This window comes from Girardinichthys multiradiatus, chromosome 19 (genome assembly GCF_021462225.1).
Source record: "Girardinichthys multiradiatus isolate DD_20200921_A chromosome 19, DD_fGirMul_XY1, whole genome shotgun sequence".
In the NCBI taxonomy this organism is placed as follows: Eukaryota; Metazoa; Chordata; class Actinopteri; order Cyprinodontiformes; family Goodeidae; genus Girardinichthys; species Girardinichthys multiradiatus.
Window position 1 is genome coordinate 6,034,171 of NC_061811.1, and position 26,936 is coordinate 6,061,106.

Sequence of the window (26,936 nt, forward strand, 5' to 3'; positions counted from 1 at the left end):
AACACTACAGGCTGATCCAACTTTGATGTAATGTCCTTAAAACAAGTCAAAATGAGGCTCAGTATTGTGTGTGGCCTCCAAACCAGTTTGGATTGTTTTGGGAATAATTGTCCTGTTGGAACACCCATCTGTGTCCAAATTTCAACCATCAGCTTTTGATTTCAGGTGAGGTTGAAGAATTTGGAGGTAGTCCTCCTTCTTCTTTATTCCATCCATTTTGTGCAATGCACCAGGACCAACGGCAGCAAAACAGAACCTCAGCATGATGCTACCACCACCATGCCTAACAATTGGTACAGGTACAGCAACTGGTAAATTAATTTTATTTTGAATGCCTCTTACTGACTCCTTCAAACAATATTCACATTATCATGGCCAGACAGCTGAGTCTTCTTCTTGTCTGACCATAAGACGTTTCTCCAGAAGGCCTATGACTTGTCTGCATGGACAGCTGCAGATTTCCGTTGACCTTAAACGTGTCAGTATCTGAGCTTCTTTCTTGGTCTTCCAGCCGTTTTCAGATCATGTCAGCTCTGACCTCTTGAGGTTGCTGTGTTTTCCTGAACATTTTTCTTTATTCTGATGGCGACAGTTTGGGTCAGGTTTTAACAGGATACTCTTCTGAAAATCTAATCAAAACTGATTTGGATTAAAGAGATTAGGCTTTTAAAATTACCTGGCCATACCCCTGACTTCAACCCAACTGAGAAGCTGTGGATTGAAAAGCAGTGGATTGTGCTAGAAAACCAACCAGTTTAAATATAATAAGAAAACTCAGCCAAGACAAGAGATCATATATATCGAGCCAGAATAATTTGACGGCTGCAAACATCTCATGGTCGAAGCAACACTTCTTGGTGTATGTGTATATTTGAGCTTGTATTTGAAAATGTGTGTAGTAAAGTAAATCCACATTACATTCAAACCTGTTCACCCAATTCTTGATTTTGAAAATTCATCAAAGTAGCTTGTTGTATAATCATTCCAACATGAAGTGAATGGTTCAGATAAATCATAAAAAAACAAATTGATGAAATTCATTAAATATATGAAAAGTGTTTGTAAAGGTTTCACCAGAACTGTATTGCCTTTCATTCTGTGGCATAAACCAAAGCTTTTTAGGAATTTCTATATTTCTGCTTGCTGACAACCACAGCAGCCATCTTCTCATATTGTTAAATCTGTTCATCGTTAAATCAATGGTTTTAAGCACCCTCTGGCCTTCTTTTCCACCTCCTTTTCATAAAAAAATTAACAGGAAAGATGACAATAAAAGGTTTTGAAAATCCATCCTCTCTAAGCACTCTTAGTAAATTCTATCCAGCTGCTTATCCTAAATCAGATTATGCTGAAACCCCAGCTAATGGCAACACTGTGGAAAAGATTTAAGCCAATCGGGTTTAAGATCTGTGGCAGGGCCTTCCTTGCAAAGCGCCGCTAGAGAGACATGATTGGAAAGAATGAACTGGAGCAAAAAAAAAAATGGAAGGCTCATAACTCCACCCCCTGCCCATTCCCTCGTCCAATCGCTGTTCTGCACACACAACGGTCTGTGCCTCCATTGGTCCAGAGCAGTATAAGTTCCGCCAATCAGCTCGCGACTCCGTTGCTTACGTCACTAACAAGCCAGTTCCCTCCAGCAGCAGCAGAGCTTCATTTTCTCATCAGCTTTTGTGCTAAAATGGAGGCTGGCCTCTCTCCTTGAGTGGATCGCCTTCCTGGTTGGGCTTTAGATGTTGACATGCAATAAATCTGGAGACAGGATGGTTGTGGATGCACCCAACTCCAATGGGCCTTTTCAGCCGGTGGCTCTAATGCACTTCAGAGGTATGTGGAGAGTTGATTCTTCCTGTATTGTCCCGGGGAATTGGGAGCTGTGTGTTGCTGTGTTCCTGCTCCACTTGAAACCGCTTGGCTAGTCAGCGTTGGCCGTTTGAGATGGGATCGCCATGTCTTCGTTGTGGAGAGGAAGTCAGCTGTGTCCGAGCAGAACGGAGGAAGGGTAGCTCAGGTCTTTGTGGGAATCTGTAAGAGACTAGCTGTAGAAAAATCTGCTTTACTAGCTAGCTGCTCGCTGCCCATCCCCCCGCCAAGCAAGTGATGTCAAAGGAAGTGAGGTCATAGCCAAGGGAAGAGTCTCTTTCCTTAGTTTTTACTGGGTTTTTTTAAATCCTATACGTGTGTTCTTGTTATTTTTGTGCAGTTATTTATTGTTTTAGATGAAAAAAGGAAGAAATAGTCTGGTTTACCCTCCTCTCTCCCTTGCCTTACTCAGCCCAGCATTCATGTCACACTCCAGTTAATCTGGGCACAAATTGGTCATAGTGTGTAGGCTGAGGACAGCCGCTTCTCTGCAAAAGCAGCACTGCACCCTCCTCTCCTTCTCGGCTTCGGGGTGGCGTGTTTTCTGAAAAATACACACAATAAATGTCAGGACATATTTAGCTGTATTAACCTTCCTGTGGGTTGAGTATTTCCCAGCAGTCTGAGAGTGCAGATTAAACCATCTGACTGTGTGCACATTGTGCTCTGTCACATCTGAAAGGCCCAGTCTGTTTCCACTGTACTTGGGTGCAGCCCAGTGTTAGATGAGTCCGTAGGCAGTTATTGATTTCACTCCATTGAACCATAGAAGCAACTGCCTTGAATGATGGCTCTGTTAGGGAACAACCAGACTCTCCCTGCATCACTCTGCTAGTGTGGCTCCCAGTTTCACCAGACGTTTTGTGTCCCGACCCAGTCCAGTTTCATGTTCTCTAACCTGTGCCATATTTTTATGTACTAGTACTAACTGTGTGTGTGGGTTCAGGTCAAAAATATTTTGACTAGAAATGCACTGATCAATTTTTCCTGGACATTACTTGATACAAATTTTGGTGTGACTTGTTGATTAGGAATAGGAGAGATTTTTTTTTTTCTCTTTTCCTTAAAATGCATCACCATACAACACATTGACACTGTAGCATACACAATTTTATCACTAGATAAACCAGGTAGGAAAATACCACATGAGTGCTAAAGCTCATGTCACACCACGTATCCGTCACATGTACATCATTGCTACAGAATCTGTACAACCGTGACTCAAATAAATATCTCACGCTATGCTACCCAGATGCTTCTATCAGCTTGTGGTTCAGGATGTTTAAAACTTTAAAATAATTTTTATTAAATGACATGGAGCCATACCCGGTCATGATCCTGTAGAACACTGTGAATTCCATACTATTGATCATATTGCTGATCGACTATTTAGAATGCAAAAGCAATACACATAAAGGAGGCCACAGGACACAAATTAAATGTGTAGAATTAATTCAGTCATTGAGTTAATGTTCCTTTGATCAGCTCTAACTATGGGGTAAGAACGCTGTCAAAAACAATGTATGTAAAGATGGAAATGTGTGCATATTAGTCAATAGTTGTGCATAAGTAAAATCCAAAAGAGGTATTGTATATTTTCTTTATAAGAATACAAAATAAAATGTTACAGCTTCAAGAAATTACAAACACAAAGTTCAAGTTTACAGTTGTGGTTTATTCTTTATGAATACAATATGCTATAACAGTTTGTGAGTACGATTTCTTTTCTTTGAGAATACGAATTTACATCAGCAACTTGGCGTCACGTGATCTCAGGCTGGTTAGTGGAGCACAGAGTTAGTCGATTCGCGTTGCGCATGCGCCATCACACTCCTCACCGCCAGTAAACGTAGTGCCTGAATGGGCGATAATTCAGTCTAAAAGGAATATTAGGAACAGAGGGGAGATAGGGAGGAATCAAGAGTATTATAAATAAAGCATTGTTCTTATTTTTATGAAATACAAAACTAAAACATAGAATATAGTGGGTGGAGTTATACAATGACGTACAATAGGTGGCAGTATGCACCTCTGAAGTTGTTGCGAACCGCCAGCAGAAGAAGAGAAGAAGAAGCAGCAGCACTAGCGCCAAAAGAACGGACCAAGAAATTATGGTACAAAGCCAGGTAATGTTAAAAAGTTTATATATGTCTTAATTTCTTTAATATATGCTCTTGGTCCATCATCTTGGCGCTAATGCTGCTGCTTCTTCTTCTCTTCTTCTGCTGGCGGTTCGCAACAAATTCAAAGGTGCATACTGCCACCTACTGTACATCATGTATAACTCCACCCACTATATTCTGAGCCTGAGATCACGTGACACCAAGTTGCTGATGTAAATTCGTATTCTCAAAGAAAAGAAATCGTATTCACAAACTGTTATAGCATATTGTATTCATAAAGAATAAACCACAACTGTAAACTTGAACTTTGTGTTTGTAATTTCTTGAAGCTGTAACATTTTATTTTGTATTCTTATAGAGAAAATATACAATATCTCTTTTGGATTTTACTTATGCACAACTATTGACTAATATGCACACATTTCCATCTTTACATACACATTGTTTTTGACAGCATTCTTAACACATATATAACTGGTTATCAGCAGATCAAATCTGCAACAAACATCAAGTTCTTATTTATTTTGGACCTGTTCAGGCCTGGTGTTAACATGCTTCCTGGCTGATTCAGATGTAAGTAAAAAAGCCTAACAGTGACCATTCGCATCTGGTTTTAAAATCCATCCTAAGTGATCACAGTTTCCCTCTTTACATGCTAATGAACACAGTATCGCCTCATTTAGTGGGCTGTCAACATCATAGGCCTTCTGATATTTTTGTAATATCTCAGATAAAATCAGTCTATATTTTTATTCAGATATGAAGATTGCTAAAATGTCACATTTTGTCCTTATTTTGGCTAGAAAACCTATTTATGTAGCTCAACAGACACAATAATAGGAAAAAGTAAAGAATGCATAATGGCTAACCTGTAAAACACTTAATTGCTGACAGCCAACCACCAGCTGCTTCTCTATTGTGGACATTGCACTGCATAAAATTAGTTAGAAATTGTGTTGTGCATTTGTGTTAATTTTAGTTTATATGCAATGATAGTCGTGTTTTTACTCAAGGTCATGTTGTTGTGGTAATATTGCGTTACACTTCTCTTATATTCCTAACATCTGATTGACACCAAACATTTTACAATATGGTTATCAGACCTCGTAAAGTCTGTGTCAAACAGAAAATCAGTATTGATCAGAAAAAGTCTGTTTGGTGCAGCCCTACCCTTTCAGAGTCATGTTACCCACAGATCAATACATATGCCAAATTGTAACATCTGCTGTATCATCTTCTCAACAAGAAGAATAACAAGACGTTTAGTAAAATCATTGACTTACATAGTTCTGTCTTTAGAATATTCCCTTAAATATCTGTTTAATTGATTTAAATCAGCTGAAAACAGTGTCAGATTATATTTTATTTAATGCCTTAGGAAGTCAGTAATCACTGGATGGTCCTTCACTGGTCGGCTTGCATTCAGACTGCTGAACCAGTGCCGAGAAGTGTCCTAAACCACCTCCTAAAGTGGTGTAAGGGAAACTGTTTTCAGGGTGCTCTGAGTTCCTTCACACCTGTATTTAGGGCTTTCTGGATATGATCCGAACACCTAGAACAGATTCTAGTGCCAGGTGTGGACGGGGTCTTTGTTCTGACTTCGGACAGACAGGGAAAATTTATTTAAAGGGCGTCAATACAAGGCAATCCAACGTGCTTGACAGGAAATCAGAGGAAAGCGAGCTCAAAGTGCCAAAAAGTCATTGCATAAAAAAAGCAAATGTTAAAATGCAATTTGAATCTTTAATCTTATGCTTTAATTGCTCCTCGGTGATCAGGGAACCATTCATTAGTGAGATGCTTTGATTAAAAGCTGCAGCAAATGCTAATGTTTTCAGTAATGACTTAAAGGAGCCAACAGTTTCTGTACATCTCATGCTTTCTGGGAGTAACAAAAATGAATGTTGCAATCATTAAGAAAAAAAATCAGGATTGGCTAAAACGTCTGAGTGCATCTGTGTATAACATTCTTTCAGCTACGTTGTTAAAATTGTTGAGACAAAACACCCAACAGATTTATAATAGGTTCTCTGAAGGTTTTTAATATTTGCTGCAGATTATGTGTTTATTTTTGTTTTTATAGATTTATAAAACATATTTTATTGTTCCCTCTCACAATAACTAGTGGCACTTGTCACAGTGTAATAATGATCCATAACTAGTTCCAGGGTTTCTACACAGTATTAACAAATCTGAAAAAGAATCAAATTAGATTTTCTTTAATTCTCTGTAACTCTGAGAAAAATGCTTCCAGGGTGTATTCCTTATTCCTTGACCTAAAGGGTTACGGTCTAGAATATTTTTGATACATTTATTTTTAAAATGCGTCCTTTGTTTATTACTTGGGTTTTTGTCAAACTCTTTGATTAATTTTTAGTCACTGGTCAAACCCAAAGACAAATGAAAACTAGGGGTGCACCGATTGATGTGAAACCGATCTTATCCAGCCATCTTATCTACTTGTATACCTATTGTGCAAGTTTAGTTTCTTTTTTAAATGTGAAAAAATGAAAGACTAAAGGCACTGCAATACTCTAAACATTTCATTTATTTTTGAGAGCACCACCTCATGCAGCTAAAACAAGTTTGTATTGTTTCACGGGTATTGTTCAATGTATTCAAAGAAAAAGATTGGAACTTCGAAGGTGTATTGTGACCTTTTAACACCTGACAATGTCAGTTATAAAAAAATAAATAAAAAAATCAGTATCGGCCAAAATCGGCAGGTCAGGCTTTTTAAAGATTGGTGATCGGCAAGAAAACTGTAATCAGTGCACCACAAATGAAAACCATAAAAAATCTGAAAGGAGCCATTTTACAGATACATTTTGGCCTCTAGACCTTCTCGGATGAAACTGGATCCCTGGTTCTTTAACTACGTTTCCTCGTGATGCGCATACACGGCATGTATGATGTGCATGTATGTGCACCAGTCCCTCCCTAAATATGATGGTCATCAGTAGGGATCCACGATATATCGGCATCAACATTGGTATCGGCCGATATTGGTCATTTCTTAACATATCTGTATCAGTCTGATAAGTAAATCTGGGCCGATTTTAATAACCAGTATTCATGTTTTATGTTTTTGCTGTTCGTGTATGTGTTTCATGAGAGGTAGGGGTGGCGGTAAATCAGTGCATCCCTAGTCCTCAGCTTAGTGTTGGAATTCTAGCTTCCAATTTATTTGAAAATTAATTGGGGATTTTCTGTTAAACATGCAAGCAAGCTGGTTGCACACAGGCTTTTAAATCTGTGACACACTGTCCCTCAACAAGGCTATAAATAGTAGGTTGTCAATCCTGGCATTGATTTTGAACGTACTGTTGAAAAAGCAGGTTGCCAAACCAGTCCCAGCTCCAGGCCATCAGCTGTTCTCTTCACCCATTTAAAGAGTAAAACCAACCAAAGACTGGTCCCAGTGTGACTCCGCTTATTTATTATTATCTTTGTTTTAAACAAAATAAATCTCTCTGTTCTGCTCTCATATTGATGGTGTGTGTGAGGGACAGAAAATATCTGTGCATGACTGTTTCCCACCTGAGGCTTGTATGAATTACATTAATAGAAGTCACATTGTGGCAAACATCAATTTTGGGATCAGAACACAGACTCTTTATCTGTTGCACAACAACCCACTGGGTATTTTCAGAGAGTACAGAAAGTTTGTAACACAAGGAGACAGGCTTATGTAACAGGAGCAACTTAAGTCCTGACACCGCGAGAGGACCGAGGCATGACGCCACATTCCTGTCCCTCTGCAGCCAGGACACATTATAGGCTGTTGCATGTGGTATCTCTGACCCTGCACTAAAAGCATTTTAGCTGATGTAACCATGTCATTCTGAAGAATCCATTGTGGAAAACAGTTCTTAGCTGCTTTTCACCGGATGATGCTAACAATGAAAATAAATATGACGGATGTAGTACCTTTGTACACACATGGCGGCTCACAAGACTGCAGCCTTCTATGGCATTCTCTCATTGTCATCAGGATAAATTGGCTAACCCAAGACTGACTCTGCAGAAGTGCATGTTCTTGTCTGAGCCAAATCCCCATCATGTCTGAAAAGGAGGCTTCTCTGCTTACCTAGAATCTGCTAGGTTGTAGGAATGCTGTGCAACAAGTCTGTGTGTGCATTTTTCTTTGCTCTCTGCCTTAGGCTTCGACACTACATTTATATTCACATAATGAAGGCAGGAACGAATGTGTTCGGCTGCATGTTTTTTCCTTCTGAAGCTGGATTCACACTCACTACACCGTATATCCAACCTTTCAATTGCAGAGCTCCCAAAGGAGCACTATGTTTGGCCTTTTCTACTGCTTCTGAACGCAATATTTTGGTAATCTGCAGTTGATTGGATGCAAATGTTTGGGCATGTTATCAGTTGGGTATTTATGTTCTTTTCCTGTGGAGTTGAATTCATAAATCCTGATGTGTTGCATCTTCTAATTTGTTTACGGCGACACTTGTATGCACTGTACTAATGGGGAACAGTACAGCCAATAGGAAATCTGAGGAAACCTTTTACTATCCTATGCCCAGGCTGCAAAACATTAAGAAAATTGTACCGATGAAATCTTTGGCGATTAACTAACATTTCCTCAATCTTTCATTTTCCTCATTATCATCATCATCACAAAGCTCAGACCATTCTCTGTTAGCTTTAGCATCTCAGTCACTAAATGCTTTATCACGTGTGGCTGTTGATGGATGGAGAACCTCCATCCAAAAGGTCAAATATATAATTGGCATGCAAAGCATGAATGGTACACCTTGCAATGACCCCATGTGCTTTCAGAGGTCCATTAGCTATCATGGGGTGGTCACCTGAAATAGTTTTCCAAAGAGTCTTGAAAGAACTTCCCTGAGGTTCACTGAAAGACGGCCAAAGGTTAATATTTCAGTCATCACAGCAAAGGACGGCTACTTTAAGGAATCCAAAATATAAAACATATTTAAAGTAATTTTTCTATGTTTTTGCTACATAATTCCATATGTGTTCATGTACTTCTACTTTCACCATACGTACCAGGAGTAGGAGAGTTAGCTTTTAAAAAATGCAGATATCCTTGCCTGCTCTCCAGGTTTTTGTGGCATGTTTTTCAGCGTGCTGCCTGTTGGGAGACTGTGTTCACCTGTGTTCAAGCACACGTAACTCTGCGTCAGTGACACAGAGTATGAGGAGTGTGTTTTTGTCGGGGGGTTGTTGGCGGGACGCCGCCCTTGGATAATGGTTCGGGAAACGCTGCAACCTTTGTATGAATTGTAGCCTCAGCTTTCAGCTTCCTGTTCTTAAATGACAGGAGTGGCCTTCTGCTTCTAGGTTCCACATGTTTTGTTTTCTGACTGAAAATTCTTCATACTATTGTTGTAACAAGTGAATATTTGAGCCGCTGTTGCCTTTTTGTTATCTCAAAACAGTCTGTCCGTTCTCCTGATATCAGCAAGGTATTTTTGTCCACTAAACTGCCAGTATCTATACATTTTTTTTTTTTTTTGGACCATTCCCTGTTAACCCCAGAGATGTTTGTGTGAAAATCCTGGTAGACCAGCCCGTCAGGCACCAACAGCCATGCCACATTCAAAGTCATTTAAATCCGCTTTCATTCCCATTCTGAAGCTCGCTTTGAACTTCAGCAAACCATCTATACCATGTCTAGATGCATTCATTTGCTGCCACTGGCTGATTTGTCATTTGTGCCGACAGCCGGTTGACCTGAGATGCATAATGAAGAGATCTTATGTCTAGGGCAAGTTTTGAGTTTGCAGAAATTGTAGTGTATAAAGATCAATCCTGAAACCTTTATTGCATCAGTGTGACCTCATGACCCATGTGGAGCTACATGAAGAGCTATTGAAGCCAAATTTGCCAGGGAGTATTTTTTTTTAAAGAGTTGTCACCTAAAGCTCAATGTTCTGTGCAGAAATAATTCAGCTTTTCGGTTAGAGCCTCGTTCCAGAGAGTAACACAGAATGTAGGAAGATTTTCTATTTTCTGAGTCCAGTTTTCTCCTTGCTGTTGGGAAAATGGGTTTCTTGGCTCCAAAGCTGCTAATTGTTAATATAATATTGGGGATGTTTACATCAATATGATGGTGTAGGTATATTTTCTAATCTGGAACAAACATATGACCTAGAGCAGTGTTTCTCCACCCTGGTCCACAGGGCCCACAAGTCCTTCATGTTTTAGATGTGTCTCTACCACCAGCACACCTGGCTTCATATTCTGTTTGTGTTTTAATATGCTTATAAACTCACAATGGAGTTTACAAACATATCTGGGTTTCTGTTGCAATTCAGACAATATTTACAATTCAAATTAGATACTAGCAAAACCTTTTTCTTGCTGTTTGACATTTAATCAAACTAAACTTTTCTTGTTTTAGGATTTTTCAAAAATGTTTGTATTTGCTGAATTCCCAAAAAAAATAATTTAGATTTTCTTCAAAGTCAAAAGTTTGCATACGTTACCTCAGTATTTGGTAGAATTGCTGTTTCAACTGTATTCCTTACATAAATGTTTTAGGTATCCCTCCTCAAGCTTCTCACAATGGTTTGCAGGAATTTTGTCCCGACAGAAACGGTGTAACTGAGTCAGGTCTGCTTCTCAGCCCATGTCAGTACAGGACTTGTTTCTCTCTGCCAGCATCTTCAGAGTCTTTTCCTTTTGTTCTGGGGTTGAAATGCACATTTTGCACTAAAACCCGCTCTCTCTCTGAAACGCAGAACCCGTCCCCTTCCTGAACAGATAGCTGGACATTGCCATGGTATTTATACTTGCAAATAGTTGTTTGAACAGATGAACAAGGCACCTTCAGGCTTTTGGAAATAGTACCCAAGGATGAAGCAGACTTGTGGAGGTTTTCCATGACGTCACACAAGTAAACAGAGAATTGACAGTTTTGCTGACAAGGACATTCCCAGCTGTAGAGATGATCCAAAGCCTTGTCATAAGGCTCCTCCTCACGTATGTAAGCAGGCAGTGAGGGTTAATGCCCAGCACCCTGATCTTCACCAGATGTACAAACAGCTGTGACTGTAAGGAAAGCATTTAGATCAAAGCGTGTTAGAATGACCTAGTCAAAGTCCAGAAGTAAGGCCACGTCCCCTGTAAAGATGAAACCACACAAAGCCAGAGGAGCCGTAAAGGGAGTTATAATAGGAAAATTCTAGAAAATGGTTGTCATTGTTGGGTGTGGTGGCGGCGGTGCAGGGGTTAAATGCACGACCCATCTTCAGAAGCCCGTGCAGGGTGTCACGGGTTCGAGTCCCAGTCTTCCCTCTCTACCTCTATCCCTTTCCTGTCAGCTCACTGTCAAAAAAAAGATAATAAAGGCCTTTAGTGCTGCTAAAAACATTTAAAAAAAGAGTTGTCATTGTGTTGTTCTTGCATTTATATCATTAGTTATTTTATTTTGAAATGTCGATAATAATCTGTCTGTCAACATCCTCAATCAGTGATGGTCATTGGTTAATCAAGTGTCACTGTGAAACTATACTGGCCAATGTCATTTAAACATTCAAGTACAGCTAGCTATGCTGTTGACCTTTGACTTGAAGCATTTTTCTTTGATTTATTTGACTGACAGAAAATTTAAAAGTTCAGATTTTTTTATTTAGTTAAATAACCAACTGATCGCAGCTCAGATGAATAGCAAAATCAGATAACTGACTAACTTTTTCTAAGGTTATAGACAGACGGGCAGATTTTTAGCTGAGCAGTGATGTCATAATGCTGTCTGTTCTGCACTATTAATGCAGTTTCAATGTGCAGCCTGTTTTTTTTAATGATTTGTTTTAAAAGTTGTTATTTAACGAGTCTGTGAACACTTGGTCCTGTTTTTTATCCACGGCCCGTTTTAGCCTGGTGATGTTTCAGCTAGCAGAACACCATATATGAAACGGACCAACCCATTATCGGAGAGGGCTCCTCGCTGGAGTAAAGAGAAACATCAGTGTTGTCCCATAACTAGATAATGACGGTGTAACGGTGTGTTATTACTGCACCATATGAGCAGCCGGGTAGGAATTTAGCATGACCTGAGTAGATGTTTCCTCCTGCTGTCCTGTGTCTAGTGTTCTGCAGGCAGTGACTGTTCAAAGGTGTGTTTTAAAATGGAATTAAAGGACAGTGATATCAGGGTCCTAGAAAAAATAGCCACCATTTTTTCTCTAGCAATCACCTCTCTTGTTATGCTCCTGCTCTGCTAAGACCTTCCCAGCTTCACAGGTCATGCGTTTATTCTTCTACTTTCCTTCTCAGGCATCATCATTTTGCAGTTGCTCCCATCTTTCTTTCAGTTTTCCACCTTGCCATTTTTTTTTAAACAGTTCAGTCACCCCATACTTTCTCCTGTGAACTCCTCGCTGTTTAGGGGTCCTCTTCCTTCTCAGCTGCAGAGGGATGCCTTCAGCTACTTGTTCTCTGCCCTCAATGTTCTTCTGTCTTCATTTAGATGTGGCCCCTGCAGAGCAGGAGAAGCTCTTCATCCAGAAGCTGCGGCAGTGCTGCGTTCTCTTCGACTTCCTCTCTGACCCCTTGAGTGACCTGAAATGGAAGGAGGTGAAGCGATCGGCGCTGAGCGAGATGGTGGAGTACATCACCCACAACAGGAACGTCATCACCGAGCCCATCTACCCGGAGGTGGTGCACATGGTCAGTAGGGTGGGGTTGGTGGTGAGTTTGCTGTTATTGCTGAGGGATCAGAACATGAACATACTGTGGCTGCAGGAGTAGAGAGAATTGATGCTTGTTAGTTTTTGTGCTTTTTCTAGACTAAACATGTCAGCTTTAAAGATTTTAGTTTTTTTCCCAAAACTGAAATTTGCAGAAATGTGATTTAATTTTTAAGAGATGCACCAATCAGTATCCTTTGGCTGGTTTCCGATCTCTTTGATCTGTCAGTACCAGTTGTAGCTGAATCCAGTTTCCGTTTATAACGAAAGAACAACAGCGTCTAAACATTTAGTTTGTAACCTTTCTGCTGTGAGCGCTCGGTATGTCTTTTATAGGAGCAGAGCTGTCGCAGTAAAATGGGCTTTACTGTTATTTTTCAAACAAAGACAACAATTACAGGGTTTAGCATCTTATATTAGCGATTAGCATGGCTAGCATTGCCAAAACGGAAGCCTCAATGTGCTTTCCGCTGAATATAAACATTTCTTCTGTTTTTCTTTTTAAATATTTCAGATCATATAATTAATTTTTATATCAGACACATTTAACCCAAGGAATAAATGCAGTTGTCAAAGGTTGATTTCATTTATCAAAGTGAAAAAGGCTCTCTGAACAAACCTGGCCTTATGTTTGAAAAGTAATTGCCCCCTAAATCGAATAACTGCCTGTCTTGCTGCTGCCCTGGCAGCAAAAACAGCCGTCAAGCTTTCTGATTGGCGAAGAGATTTTACATCACTATGGAGGAATTTCGACCCACTCTGCTTTGTAGAACTGTTTCGATTCAGACAAATTGGAGGGTTTTCCAGCATTAAATAGCCTGTTTAAAGTCATACCACAGGATCCCAATTGGGTTTAAGTCCAGACTTTAACTAGGCCACTCCATAACTACCCTTTTATTTAATCCATTGTGATCCTTTGAGAAGAAAATTCAGACGTCCTGGTCCTCATCCAAAGCACCCTGTCACATGTCTATCATATACCCTGATGTGTGACAGTAGATGTAACGGGACGCAGGCCTACTAAAAAGGTCCACTGTTGTCTTGTGGATCATCACGATGGTTTTTTAGCAAATATGAGGTGGGCCTTTGTGGTTTCGGCCTTGGACCTCTCTCGTCGGTTGCCATTTTCTTTTTTTTATAGTTTCCTATAATCCCAAACTCTGACCTTTTTTAACTGAGGCAACTAAGGCCAGCAGAGGTTTAAATGGCTTTGGTTCTTGTGTGACTTCACACAAGAACTTGATGTATACTTCAAGTACTTTTGGTAAGCCAGCTGCAAGATTCACCACTGTTAAATGTTTTCTCAATGTGAGGATAATGGCACTTATTAGCCTCTGTCCAGTGAAAGAACTCCCATTCTTGAAATGGTTCGGTTCGGGTGCCTTTATACTTGTTTTTTTGGGAACCAGCGTAATCCCACCAGTTTCAAGTTGCACAGCGCGGAGGGAAACATAGGAGCACTGTACGTTCTTCGTAGCCATACTGTTTGTTTCTGTCGTATCCAGCTTTGGCCTGCCCATGGGTAACAGTGCCCAAGTTGGAACTGTGATTCACGCTCTGGAAGCACAACACCGATTCAAAATCATGTTCATGAACTGGAAAAGGCTCCGAACTGCGTTGGTGGAAAAAGGGTAGTTGTGTTTCGCTGGGTTCCCGAAGCTCCAGAAATGTTTGAGACTTTTAGCCTGCTTCATGTTGTCAGACAGGTTCTTTTTAAACGACTTATTGGTTCTACGTGTTTGGGAGTAATCAGGCAAGCTGGGGTTGTTTTTGATAGCTTTTTTGCATTTTTTTTAAATGAAATAATCATTGAAACTGTGTTTTGTATTAACGCAGGTTGTGTCTGTCTAATAACTAAAAATTAGTTTAACTGAGATGAGCCAAAATGGAAGAAGTTTGTTTCACAGCACTGCAGATCCTTCAGTTAACTCTGAGGCTGCAGCATTTTAATCGCTTCCATGTCTTTTTTCCCTCCAACTGAACCAGTTTCTGGTTATTATTGTACCGTCTTTTCTTCAGAATTATCCAGTCATCTTCACAGTCCGTAATGGCAGCACTACAGCCTACCTTGTAGCTTATCTTTTCAAACAAGGCTCTTAGTGTCTTGCTAGGCCACCTGCATTGTCCTGTGATCTGTGCAGCAGAAATAGCAGCTCACATGGAGTCAGGTGACATGGAGAGAGACCAGAAACACAAGACTCTTAAATAATTGGGGGGCAAAGCCTTGGAGGGTGGTTGTAAGACCGAAGTTAACTTTTGCCATTTTCTTTTCTCAGAACAAACAAGTCTAAAGTCCCACTTACAGCTAAATAATGAACACCCCTGAAGGGACTGCACAGAACATTCATGGCTTTACTTTGATTTTTCTTCTTTCAGTTTGCTGTGAATATGTTCAGGACGTTGCCTCCATCCTCCAACCCAACCGGAGCAGAGTTTGACCCCGAGGAGGATGAGCCGACACTCGAAGCTGCTTGGCCCCACCTGCAGGTCGATATTTATTTACCAACTCGGCCATCTTTAAAAGTTTAAAGTTATTTTTTAACCTAAATCTGGGTCAGTGAATGGCTGCAATCTGTAGTTTGTTATTCAACCTCATGCTTGTCGGCTTCTTTTTTTTTTTGTTTTACTGTTTTTCCAGTTTTTTTTATTGCTTGTTTCTGTTTTTGTCTCTTTTTTTTTTTGCAGCTTGTCTATGAATTTTTTCTTAGGTTTTTAGAATCTCCTGACTTCCAGCCCAACATAGCGAAGAAATATATTGACCAGAAATTTGTTATGCAGGTAAACCCCAACATTTCTCTGTTAGAGGAAACCGGATGCACATTGGTTCAAATAAAAAACAAGGTGTACTTTTCTTGCTCTGCAGCTCTTAGAACTATTTGACAGCGAGGATCCCAGAGAGAGAGACTTCCTGAAAACAACTCTCCACAGGATCTACGGAAAGTTCCTGGGACTGAGAGCGTACATCAGAAAACAGATCAATAACATTTTCTATAGGTCAGTGTCAGTCTCCTGTTGTTCCACTCATTAACACACTCATCTAATGTTAACCTGCCAGCATCTGAATTTTGTCATTTGGGTCGGCATAACTAACTTGGACTGAGCGAGGCTGCCCTTTATTTTTCCAGGTTTATCTATGAAACTGAGCACCATAATGGTATAGCTGAACTACTGGAAATACTTGGAAGGTAAGGCCCTGAGCTGCAGGTACATTTCAATGAGTTATGGAAACGCTGATTTATTTCAGTTATTGAATCTTATAAATATTCATTCCATTTCTGTTCTGTTTATTTCTTTTCATGATTGTGATTATGGCTTATAGCTAAGGAAAACCCAGGTTTCAGTTTCCGAGAAAGTTAGAATATTACATTAGACCAATTAAAAAAAAAAAAAAAAGTATTTTTCATACAGAAATATGGACCTGCTGGACATTATGTCCATGGTACTGTGCAGTATCTGCACTCAGTACTTGGCCAGGGCTCCTGTAGCAAGAACTACTGCATCAATGCAGCATGGCATGGAGGAGATGGGCCTGTGGTTCTACTGAGGTGTTCAGGAAGCCCAGGTTGCTTTAGTAGCGCCCTTCAGCTCGTCTGCATTGTTGGTTCTGGTGGCTCTCATCTTCTTGACAATACGTCATAGGTTCTCTTTGGGGTTCAGGTCAGGGCTCTTTGCTGGCCAGTCCAGCACAGTGTTACAACAGTGGTTAAAGCAGGGATTGGTACTTTTAACACTGTGGGCAGGTACCAAGTCCTGCTGGGAAATGAAATCAGAATCTCCTATTAAGTTTGTCAGCAGAAGGAAGCATAAAGTCCTCCTGGTTGATGGCTGCTCTGACCTTGGACTTCATTTGACACAGTGTACCAACACCAGCAGATGACACGGCTCGGACAGCTTGGGTTTTTGCCTCTGCATGACCTTCCTCCAGACCACGGGCCCATGATTTTATAGCAAAATTAAAAATGTACTTTAAAATGAGGACCTTGGACCATTTAGCAACAGTCCTTTTCCTCCTTAGCCCTGGTAACATGCTGAGGAGTAGCTTACCACAATCGATGCGACAGTGGGAGCCCATCTCCTGGATACGTTTGTGTGTGGTGGCTCTTGAAGCTCTGTCAGCGGCAGTCCACACCTTGTGAATATGTCCCAAACTCTGAATGAGCTTTGAACACCGTCCTTTTGCAAGATGTCAATAGCTGCTGGACAGTTGTCATGTTGGCCTTTTTGCCCATGATTGTGTAGGCAATATCATGGCCACAATATATTTCTGAGGTAAAAACCCAGGCATCTATATATGTTTTACTGAGGCTTTGAGTTATATAATCATTCTCTATATGTGTTAAACAGTGCAACGTTTCAATGGCTTTCTATTTTTTTCTTCAGCATAATTAATGGATTTGCCTTACCACTGAAAGAGGAGCACAAGATTTTCCTGTTGAAAGTTTTACTGCCTCTGCACAAAGTCAAATCACTCAGTGTCTACCATCCACAGGTTTGTTGTCATCCTGAAAATAAATAAAACAGTCCTTCATATTCCTGCCTGGTCTCACTTCAGGCAGTTTGTCTCCCCTGCAGTGCTGCTGGGGGGGGGGTTTCTTCTGTATAACTTTTGACCCTTTTTATTGTTTGGTTTCTGCAGCTGGCCTACTGTGTGGTGCAGTTTTTGGAAAAGGACAGCACACTAACTGAGCCGGTATGTTCAAAACAACATGGGATAAGTACATTGTTATCATAACCTCTTCCTTTAGCTCATAATTAGATTTTTCTGTTCTGTCCCTTTATCCTCCATATCTGGTTACTCCTTATCCTCCCCACAGGTAGTAATGGCTCTACTAAAGTACTGGCCAAAGACTCACAGCCCAAAGGAGGTGATGTTTCTCAATGAGCTGGAGGAAATCCTGGATGTCATTGAGCCCTCAGAGTTTGTTAAAGTGCAGGAGCCCCTTTTTCGACAGCTGGCAAAGTGTGTATCCAGCCCACACTTCCAGGTACTGGACGAATCGCCTGTGTAGTGGCTAGATCAGAACATGCTATATCATGATTATGGACAGGTAATTATGGTGCCGTTGATCGCTATCTGAACATTTTTAACTTGAACGGTTTTTTTTTTCTCCCACTGTTGAGAACGTCAGTTATTATCAAAATATTTAAAAATAGGATTAAATGTAATTATTGTGTACTGTTCAGTGATTAGCACTGCTTAATGGAACTGGTGCACTGAAGTAGCTTGTTTGATAATGCGTATGTTTTGATTTTCAGATCTTATTAGTTTTTGTGGGGTTCTGATTTTACACACTGACATACAATCACAGTTCTGCAATCTATCGCCAGAAACCACTGAAATTAATTTATCTTTTTATTACCTTTATTGTAATTGCAACACATAGCACAAAACATCCTGATCAAATGTTAGAGTCACATCCATCTGTGATTATGAATAATGTGCATAAACTCATTACTGCTGTCAATGGTGTCTCCTTTTTTGTTCACATTTGATAAAAATATGCCAAAAGTTTTTCTATTATTATTACTATTATTATTATTCAGGCCTCCTTCTGAAAGGGTATGAAACTAGATTTAGGTATTTGGCATCTCTTGATAATTGATTAAGGAGAAACATTTCTATTTTTAAGCGTTTTTTTCTTATTTTTTAACCTCTGAGATGGTGCATTTTAGTGACAAGTAAAAAACAGATTTTTTAATAATGCAGTAATTGAGTATAATTTTAAAATGGTAATAACTGTCAGGAAGTTACTATAATATTTAAACCCTTCTCATCTCAGGCATGGGCAGTGATTCAGTGAGATATGTAAGCCTTAGAAGACTGTAGATGTAATTTTCCAATATCTGCATCTTGGTGTTTCTGATTAAAACCAATGATTGCATTTAAATCCAAATCAGTGCTTCCAGTCAAAACTTAAAAAATAAAGTTGGAGAAAAATCAACCTGCACAGATATATGATTTGGACTTTTAGCCTTGGAGTAACAAGACTTGTATCAGGATTTGTATCCAGATAGCATTTTGCATAAACTGAGGTTCATCTAATTTATCTCCTCCACTCCCGGCATATGTCTGACAGGGATACGGTGTGTTTTCCTCAGGTGGCGGAGCGGGCCTTGTACTACTGGAACAACGAGTACATCATGAGTCTGATCAGCGACAACGCAGCAAAAATTCTGCCCATTATGTTTCCCGCTCTGTACCGCAACTCGAAGACGCACTGGAACAAGTAAGCTGCGCAAGACCGCCACCTGCTGTTGTGATTGTGAAAGTTTTCTGTTTCATTTACATTGCAGACAGCCCACTGCTGACATCCTGTCTGGCTGCCTGGGTTTTTACATAGCAGAGAATTTCCTCTTCTGACAATCTCAACAGATGCTTGGTTAGAGAGGCTTTTTATCATCACGCATTAAAATCCATTTCTGTGACTCTAAAAGCTTTCTCTACTTGAAGATTTCTTTTTGCTGCCTCACACTGACATTAGATGGATTGTTAAAACTGCCACAAGCAAAACATCTTGATCTTTTGTTTTCAAAAGCATTAAGAAGCTTAAAATATGCAAATCCTCACACTGTTTGTATCATCTTCCAGTTTTGGAGCCGGTTATTGGTTTTTGATGTAAATTTGTTGCTCTGGGGAAGAACTTTGTCTGCTTGTTTTTAAAGATCTGACTGCATGTGTTCACAGGACTATCCATGGCCTCATCTACAACGCTCTGAAGCTTTTTATGGAGATGAATCAGAAGCTGTTTGATGATTGCACACAGCAGTTCAGGGCAGACAAAAATAAGTAAGTTCTTTCTTCTACTAGTTGGTTAATGAAGTCTGTGAACTGAAACAGAAAAGTAAGAGAAAGTTTGGTGCTTTGACAAACAGAGAAAAGGCGAAGTCAAAAGAACGAGAAGAGGCCTGGATCAAAATTGAGAACCTCGCCAAGTCAAATCCACAGGTGAATTCCAAACACAACATTTATGCACATCCTTTTACTTTTATTTCTCCTGGCAGCACTCATTAATTAAACAGTGTCCAGAATTAATGTATCAGGATGCAGATATTAGTGCGTTAGCTTTAAACTCACTCAATCAAAATCAGTGCAGACATAACTTGATATGTTGTCGATCCTTTATCATAAATCCTAAAGCGATTCTTTACCACTAACTGTTTCACAGGCTCTAGTTTGTTGTTTAAATGTTGGTTAATGAACAAGGGAGCCTAAACATGATTAGACATAAGATATGTAAGTAGTACCACTCGTTGACCCTTATCATTTGAACTCTATGTAGAAACTGGAGATGTACTGATTGAAGATTTTCGGGTAAATTACCGATCACTGATTTTTGCAAAGCACTGACATGCCGATACCGATTTTTAGCTGATTCTTCAACAAAATACTTTTTTTTTTTTTTTTTCTACTTTGTTGATGAATTGAATAATAAACTGGCGGGGTTAGCATTGCTAACAGTAGCCCATATGTGTATTACCTTTACAGAAAATGGACCTATACCTTTGCTATAAAATTGCCAAATGACTCCCAGCAATCCATCATGTTTTAGTATTGGATAAAATAGACTGCCTCCATTTTTAAAAAACCTTTCTGATTCTGAGTGTTCTTCACTCGGCTCCAACTTCCACTCTGAGGACTTTTGTTGTTGTCAGCTCAAACTGGTAGCACTTAGATACGATGTGTTCACTGACTGGAAAAAGATCCGATTTTTAGCTTCCGCCCGTCTCTGAGCTGAGTGAAATCTGCTAATTCCGGTCAGCAGCTGATTTCTCAACGGTTTGCTTGTAAATGTACTAAAACGTTCATGTTGGAAAAGTTGGATTTAGAATGAATTACTCCGGGCTGAGGGGGAAAAACTGACGACAAAGATGTGAAGATGAGAAAAACTGAATTTTATGAACATGTTGCAGAAATCATTGCAAAATGAAATGCTATGATTACACAGATTATTCTTTTCAACCATATAAAATCAAATTAATCAAGACTCATAAATGACTTTCCATCATTCAGAAAGAAAAAAACAATTCGGTTAAAGGAAACAGCTAACTTATGAGGTGGATTTAACTCATTTTTTGCTGTCCTTTAAATTAAATGGAGTAATTCATGCCAAGGGTTTTTGTGGTAATTATTACAATAAGAACTGATCTGAATGAGTTGCACATAGATGCTTGTGTGCGTTGATGCTCAGACTTTGCTTTTGTTGGCCTGCTCTGTAAAATCTGTTTCGACGTTTAGAAACTTGTGTTAGCCAGTTTCCTAAAATGAGAACTTGTCTTCGTTTGTCCAGATTTGCACAAACTGTACAATCTGTTAAAGGTCCGCTTTGTATCTCTGAATAAGAGTGACTGTAATCATGGCAGCAGGATTTTGTGGTCTGTGGGGCAGTTGTGACAATAGGAGCAACAAGGTAGTTGTTCTTTTGGCTTTTTTTAGCATCCTGAAGCTATAGCTAATAGACGGTTAGCTTAGCACCCAGACAGGAGGATAAACATCCTCTGGGCATGTTGGGTAAACATTGAGATGTAGAAGTAGTTTATACCAACCTTTTTCAGGGATCTAGGATCACTGCAAGCTGTTCCTGTCTGTCTGAATTTACTCTTTGTGTTGAACTTCCTACTTGTCAGCTTTAGCCTAATGGTACTAGTGAGACAGCATTTTGCCTCCAAAAAATGTTAGTTACCTCCAAATATTTACCACATGCTAATCGTTACATAGAAATAAATTTAAGAATAGTTTTTTTTTTTTTCTTAATTAGAGTTGGGCATATAAGGTTTCCACAGTTAATAACACAAAAAAGGCACAACTTGATGTAACTGTTTAAAAAAAAAAAAAAAGCTGACGGCATACAGCTATTCTTACTGCTGCTAAAATAAGACATGCATTTTTACAGTTAGATTTTTATACAGCGATAATGGAGTTACAGGTGCACTGATGCATACTGATTTCCAGGTTTGTTTGAGGTCCAACCTGACTATTACGAATTTGACCGATTTTTTAAGAATCTTAAGGACTATACCACAAGACCAGACTCTCTGCATGTTCTTTAATAGAAGTAGCAATTTTAAGTTAAAAAGAAAATCCAAGAATATCCTGTATCCACCAAAACATGTCCCTAACATTTATCAATTTTTATAAATAACATAAAATTCATAAAAGTATATCCTCTTAGTTGATGTATTCATTGAAAGGGTGTCTTTTTAGTTTTTCACTTAAAAGTGGGAAAAAAATTATTTATTTTTCACACTATACGACCTACCAATCAAGGAATAGTTGGTTGATTCCAACCTCTGGCTGATTGGTGAATGTCTAGTTATAATAATGTTATCTATAAAATGTTTTTTTTAATTTTTATTTGAGATCTATGCAAAAATATAGAAAAGAGGTCATTTTCAGGTGCTTATCGATTGGAATATGATACCCTTTGTTGTCTTGCTCTTCATAATAACTGATAAATTTGAGTTTTCTGCTGCAGCAACCAGCCTGCCTGCTGTCAGCCAGTCATCGCTTCCAAACTATATTTATTTCAAACAGCGTTGCCTTAATGACGGCATTGCCCCTTTAGTTTCTACGCCGTCACCTTCCTTGTGTTTCTTAACCAGAAACATTTCCCTTTTCTAAGCAATAGAGTGGCCTTCTTTTGGCCATCTGGCCAGCAGTGCACAGCAACAGGTAGGGAAGGGGCAACGCTGCGTTACTGTTCTCTGCAGTATGAAAAAACCCCTGGACTTTCTCTGGCATCTCATTAAGATGACAAAACCGTAGGAACTGTTGGCCATTTTAAAACTTTATACCTTGATATTGATTACAGACCCATCCCAAGGATGGTTAATATTTAGAGATGTGTCCCAGAACTGAAGCATTGTAGTTCTGTAAATTAGCAGTAAATATGCTTCTTATCAAAGTATTTTACCTCAACTGTAGCAAAACTCAGGCTGTAAATCCTTTTAATTTCTTCTTCTTTGCATGCCACTGAAACTCTTTTCTCTATCATCTTTGTTTTGTTTGTTTCCTTCTCTTTGCTATGTAGTTCTGTTTGTATCTTGATTCCTTTGACCTCAGTAGTCCTGTAGCAATGGAGATGGATGTCCCTTTGATAGAAGATGTACAGAGGTTAAAAAAGACAGTTGAGGAGGGCGCAACCCAGGTAAACCGGACTTTCTCTCTGTCTCCACTTGTACTGTAATCAGTCTATGATGGATAGGTCTGCCCTCATCAAGCTGCTTGCAATCTTAATATTTATTGTAGGTTAAATGTATTTGTCAATTTGTTTCATTTACACCAAAATTCAGGGACACATCTAGCAAAGAACTAAACACTGCAATAAAAACATTTTCTTATTTATTTAAATATGTATCTTAATACAAAGCTGAAATGTATCTGAATGACTTAAAGTATAAAGACTCATTTTTAGCTTAATGTTATTCGAATACTTGTATGTCGTATGGGATTTTGTTGTATTCATAGGAACAATATGTTTGTAAGTAGTTGTATCGATATAGCACCTAAAGAAAAAAATTATAGAGTTCTCCAAAATAAAACAATTATAAACTGACAATTTTAAAAAACGAAATAGAATTACTATAAAGGCAGGATTAAAAACAACACATCTAAGAAAACTGAACTACAATGGAAAACATACAGGAAACAATGTAAGCATAAAACTAACTGAAGGCTGGTGTTGAAGAACGGGGGAAAATTCATTCGAAATTCTTGGTCTTTGCTGTAAAGATCAAGTGGCTCAGGTAGTTCAGTGAGTTTGTGGGAGCATCAGCAACCCTTTACCCGACACCTAACGAGTCTGAGAGGAATAGCAAGGTTAATGTCTGAGATATTATGGGGAGCTTGTCCAGTCGGGGCACCAAAAGTTAAAACTAAACTTTAAAACTGAATTCTAAAATGAACTCCCAACCTGGACAGGGAAGCCAAGCTGGAGTAATTTGGTATTTTTGTTTAAACCTGACAAATTCTGTGCAGCTGTATTTTGGACAATTTGAAGTTGATATAAAGTTGTTTGGTCAAAACAGATTTAAAGACTGACACATGAATTCTGGGTCACTATCAAGGTCTTTTGTTTTTTTCTGTGTTTAGGTGTAGAATGTTGTCGTTTAACCATGAAGCAAGACAGTTTATGAAGCCTGGATCCCTCAGTGGTACAGCTGGATGTCATCAGCATAGAGAGGATAACGTACGCTCTTACAACACTTTATAAAGGGGAAGAACAACCTGTAGGAACGGAACTGTAACTGTACTATTTAAACCATTTTAAAACATAGTCATTAATCCTATTTGATTAACATTCTGTGATAAACATTGTCAAAGGTAGAGGAGAGGTTAATTATATTTATAATGTTATCAGGGCCAATAAACAAGGTCTACGTTTTATCTGTTCACCTGGAAAAAGCTGTAATTTAACCATTGCTTGATCTATCCAGCTGTCAATCAAACTAGAAAATGTGTGCAGGTCAGATGCTTTGACAGATCAGTGAACTTAGATTTAATCAGCATAGAAATGATAACAGATACCTCTATAGTCTTACAATCTGTCTTAGTGGAGGGACACAAAGCAAAAAAGAAGAGAGCCCTGAACAAAGCCTTGAGGAACCCCACAAGACAGAACTGCATGTCCGATGCAACTGCTCGACACAGACACCAAAAGATCTGTCAGAAATGTACGATTCAAGCCGTTTTAAAACCCAACCTGCAACACTGATTGAATCCTTGTGTAGGTTAGGTTTCTTTGATTGACAGTATCGGAGGCAGAAGGGGGTCCAATAAAATCTTCACTTCACTCAGTAAAGCTGTTTAGTGCCGTTATCACAGTCCTGACATATCAAGCTCTGACTGATTCTCAGGCTTTCAGGGTTCATTAAAAAGGCGTACTCCGGACATATGTTTCATACAACACAATGAGGACTCTGAGGATAACTGACTTTCCTTTTCTCCAATCACAGTTGCAGGGTGAACAGCGAAAAGACCGGTCCATGGTGAGACGCAAATCTGAGTTGCCTCAGGATATCTATACCACAAAAGCCTTGGAGTCCCACCGCAGAGCTGAAGAAATGTTGACCACCCATGATGGGCTCTAGATCCCTTGTACCCCTAAAGAGCCATGGACATCTTCTTTGCCCTGGTGCCAGAATAACACTGGCAAACTGTTACTTTTTGTTTCCTCCCCAGAATACTTAGTTTGTCTTCATTCCTTCTGCCTCTGTGCAGAAACTCTTCAACCACATCTTTGTTTTCCACTTTCTCAGGTTATTTTCTTTATATGAGGATGAGTGGTCATATGTTTGTGTCTTACCCCGTGACATACGTTGTCGTCTATCAGCATTTTTGGTATTCTTTCATCTCCTCCCATTCTTCTTCTTCCATCCCTGGTGCAATCACTGTAAAGGTGGAACCTGGGAGTTCAGACAGCACAACAAAGGTTCTCCATCCATTTCTATAAGCAATTTTTACCGCAAATCTAACATTGATTGCTTCACTGTCTAAGGATTGTGTCTTTTGTTCAATGGGAACAAAAACAAAACCCTGCTATTTGGATAAAAAACAAGACTTTTTTTTTTTTGCCATCCGTTCTTTTTTTCTGTTCTAACGAACATCTTTTAGGTGCCAAGACTGTTGTGTTCTTTAAGCTTGATTTATTTTTTGTTTTAGTGACTCTTAACAGAGTCGCCTGCCTTTGTTTGTTGCCACTTTTTGACTTTGTTTCTCCAGCACACTTAAGACCAAACTTGGGCCTGTTCTTACCTTGCGTTGTTTAAAAAAAAATGATGGCGAGGAAAGGAAAAAAAAAAAATGTCCCGTGGACATTTTTGAACTTTCCGTCTTATTGTTTCTGTGCCATATGCCGCTCCTTTTTGTGCTTGCTTTCTAATATCTATTGACGATGTTTGAAAACCAGATGAGTTCAAACAATGGTACTTTCAGTATTGGAAGATGATGCCATGAAAACTATTTGTATTTGCTGCCTGTGTTGCTCTAGCCAACACCATGGGTTTGGATGTAAATCATGATGGTTGCTTACTGAATAGGAAGAAAGAATTGAAGTTCCAGTGATGAGGTGTTAGCCTTCTGTGCACACAGTGAAAAACAGGGATGATTGGGTTGCAAAGTTAAACAGGCATCAGGAAAATGTCGAAAAGCTCTGCTCCCCATTTGCTTTTACCAGTAAGACTAAATTAAGACCTCATAGATGTGACTGTCATATGCTTTTAAGGATTTTAAATTAAAATAGAGGTAATTTATTTGAGCTACCAACCAGAATTGACCCAATCAAACTTTTTACAAGCAATAAAACAGTTCCCCAAAATGTTTTTTTTTTTTTTTTTTTTTGCTGTTGCTTTTATTTCTTAATTATCTTTTACGTTAAACAAGTTGAGCCCCTCTCAGGGTAAAAGATTTAAAGGTTTGGGAACATTTCCAGTAAGTACCATTGTTTAAACTGAAAATGTCTGCTGGATTATGTTTTTTTTTTCTTTTAATCTAATGTGTTGTATTTTATTGTATTTTCCGTCTTTTTTCCCTTCCCTGGCCTTTCAAAAGCCAGTGCTGAAACGGACTGGTGTGAAATGACCTCAAACATGCCAGATGTGGAAAAAAAAAAAACTGACATTGTGACTTAGTTGAACTGTATTAATACTGTATTTGCTTGAATGCAAAAAGCTGTAAATTTAGACTTACCATGTCAAACATGTACCTTTTACCCTGGAGGAATGCCATTCACCACAATGATTTCTTCTGTGTTAGTCATTGGATTTATGAAACGGTCCTACCTGCTGGGAGAAATGTATGATTTTATGAGTCCAAAATACTGGAAGTTTCTTTTAGTGCTGAAAACAAGTCATTTATTATGAGAAGAGATGATTTAGAAATTATTTGGTGGCTTGTTCTCCACAGGATCTAGATATTTTAATTTTAACACATAATTTCCAAAACTTGTTAACTTAAGTGTCCTTTTGTATGTGACCTGTATATGATTCATTTAATATTGTACATATGATTTACCTTGTTTCATGTAGTGTTATATATCTAGATTAATTTTGTACAAATTGTCCTGTAAAGAATAAAACATCAATAGCAAGTGAAAGAAATCAGTCTGCCACCCACTGTCCTATTTTTTTGTCTTTGTACTATAAAAGATCTGTTTTATTTTTATTGAAATCTGTTTCTTCCGTCCTAAGTACTTAACTGCAGAGCATACAATGTTCCTGAACAGTTGTCTTTAAAAATGTAAACGTCTGTAGAATAAAGAGATATTTGGGGGTA

The 26,936-nt window shown here is 39.0% G+C and overlaps 1 protein-coding gene across 4 annotated transcripts; it reads left to right on the forward strand.

Moving 5' to 3' along the window:
- Positions 1 to 26,936, forward strand: ppp2r5ca (protein phosphatase 2, regulatory subunit B', gamma a). 4 transcript variants are annotated; one of them, XR_007035036.1, is made up of 15 exons: positions 1 to 1,827; positions 12,448 to 12,647; positions 15,044 to 15,154; positions 15,353 to 15,445; positions 15,531 to 15,661; positions 15,793 to 15,852; positions 17,048 to 17,156; positions 17,304 to 17,357; positions 17,482 to 17,652; positions 18,767 to 18,894; positions 19,353 to 19,454; positions 19,541 to 19,613; positions 22,696 to 22,812; positions 23,757 to 23,853; positions 24,620 to 24,758. XR_007035036.1 is itself a non-coding variant. In XM_047344927.1 (14 exons), exons 1-14 carry the CDS (start codon positions 1,734 to 1,736, stop codon positions 24,752 to 24,754), a joined length of 1,578 nt encoding a protein of 525 aa, XP_047200883.1. In that variant the 5' UTR covers positions 1 to 1,733; the 3' UTR covers positions 24,755 to 26,936. The 4 variants fall into 4 exon arrangements, 2 of the variants coding, with proteins under 2 accessions (XP_047200883.1, XP_047200884.1); XR_007035037.1 differs by lacking the exon at positions 22,696 to 22,812; XM_047344927.1 differs by lacking the exon at positions 23,757 to 23,853 and having other exon boundaries at positions 24,620 to 26,936.

Coding starts and splice junctions, on each gene's coding strand:
- ppp2r5ca (XM_047344927.1), top strand. CDS start 1,734: ATGTTGACATGCAATAAATCTGGAGACAGGATGGTTGTGGATGCACCC. Junction 1,828..12,447: donor GGCTCTAATGCACTTCAGAG/GTATGTGGAGAG, acceptor GTCTTCATTTAG/ATGTGGCCCCTGCAGAGCAG. Junction 22,813..24,619: donor TTGAGGAGGGCGCAACCCAG/GTAAACCGGACT, acceptor CTCCAATCACAG/TTGCAGGGTGAACAGCGAAA.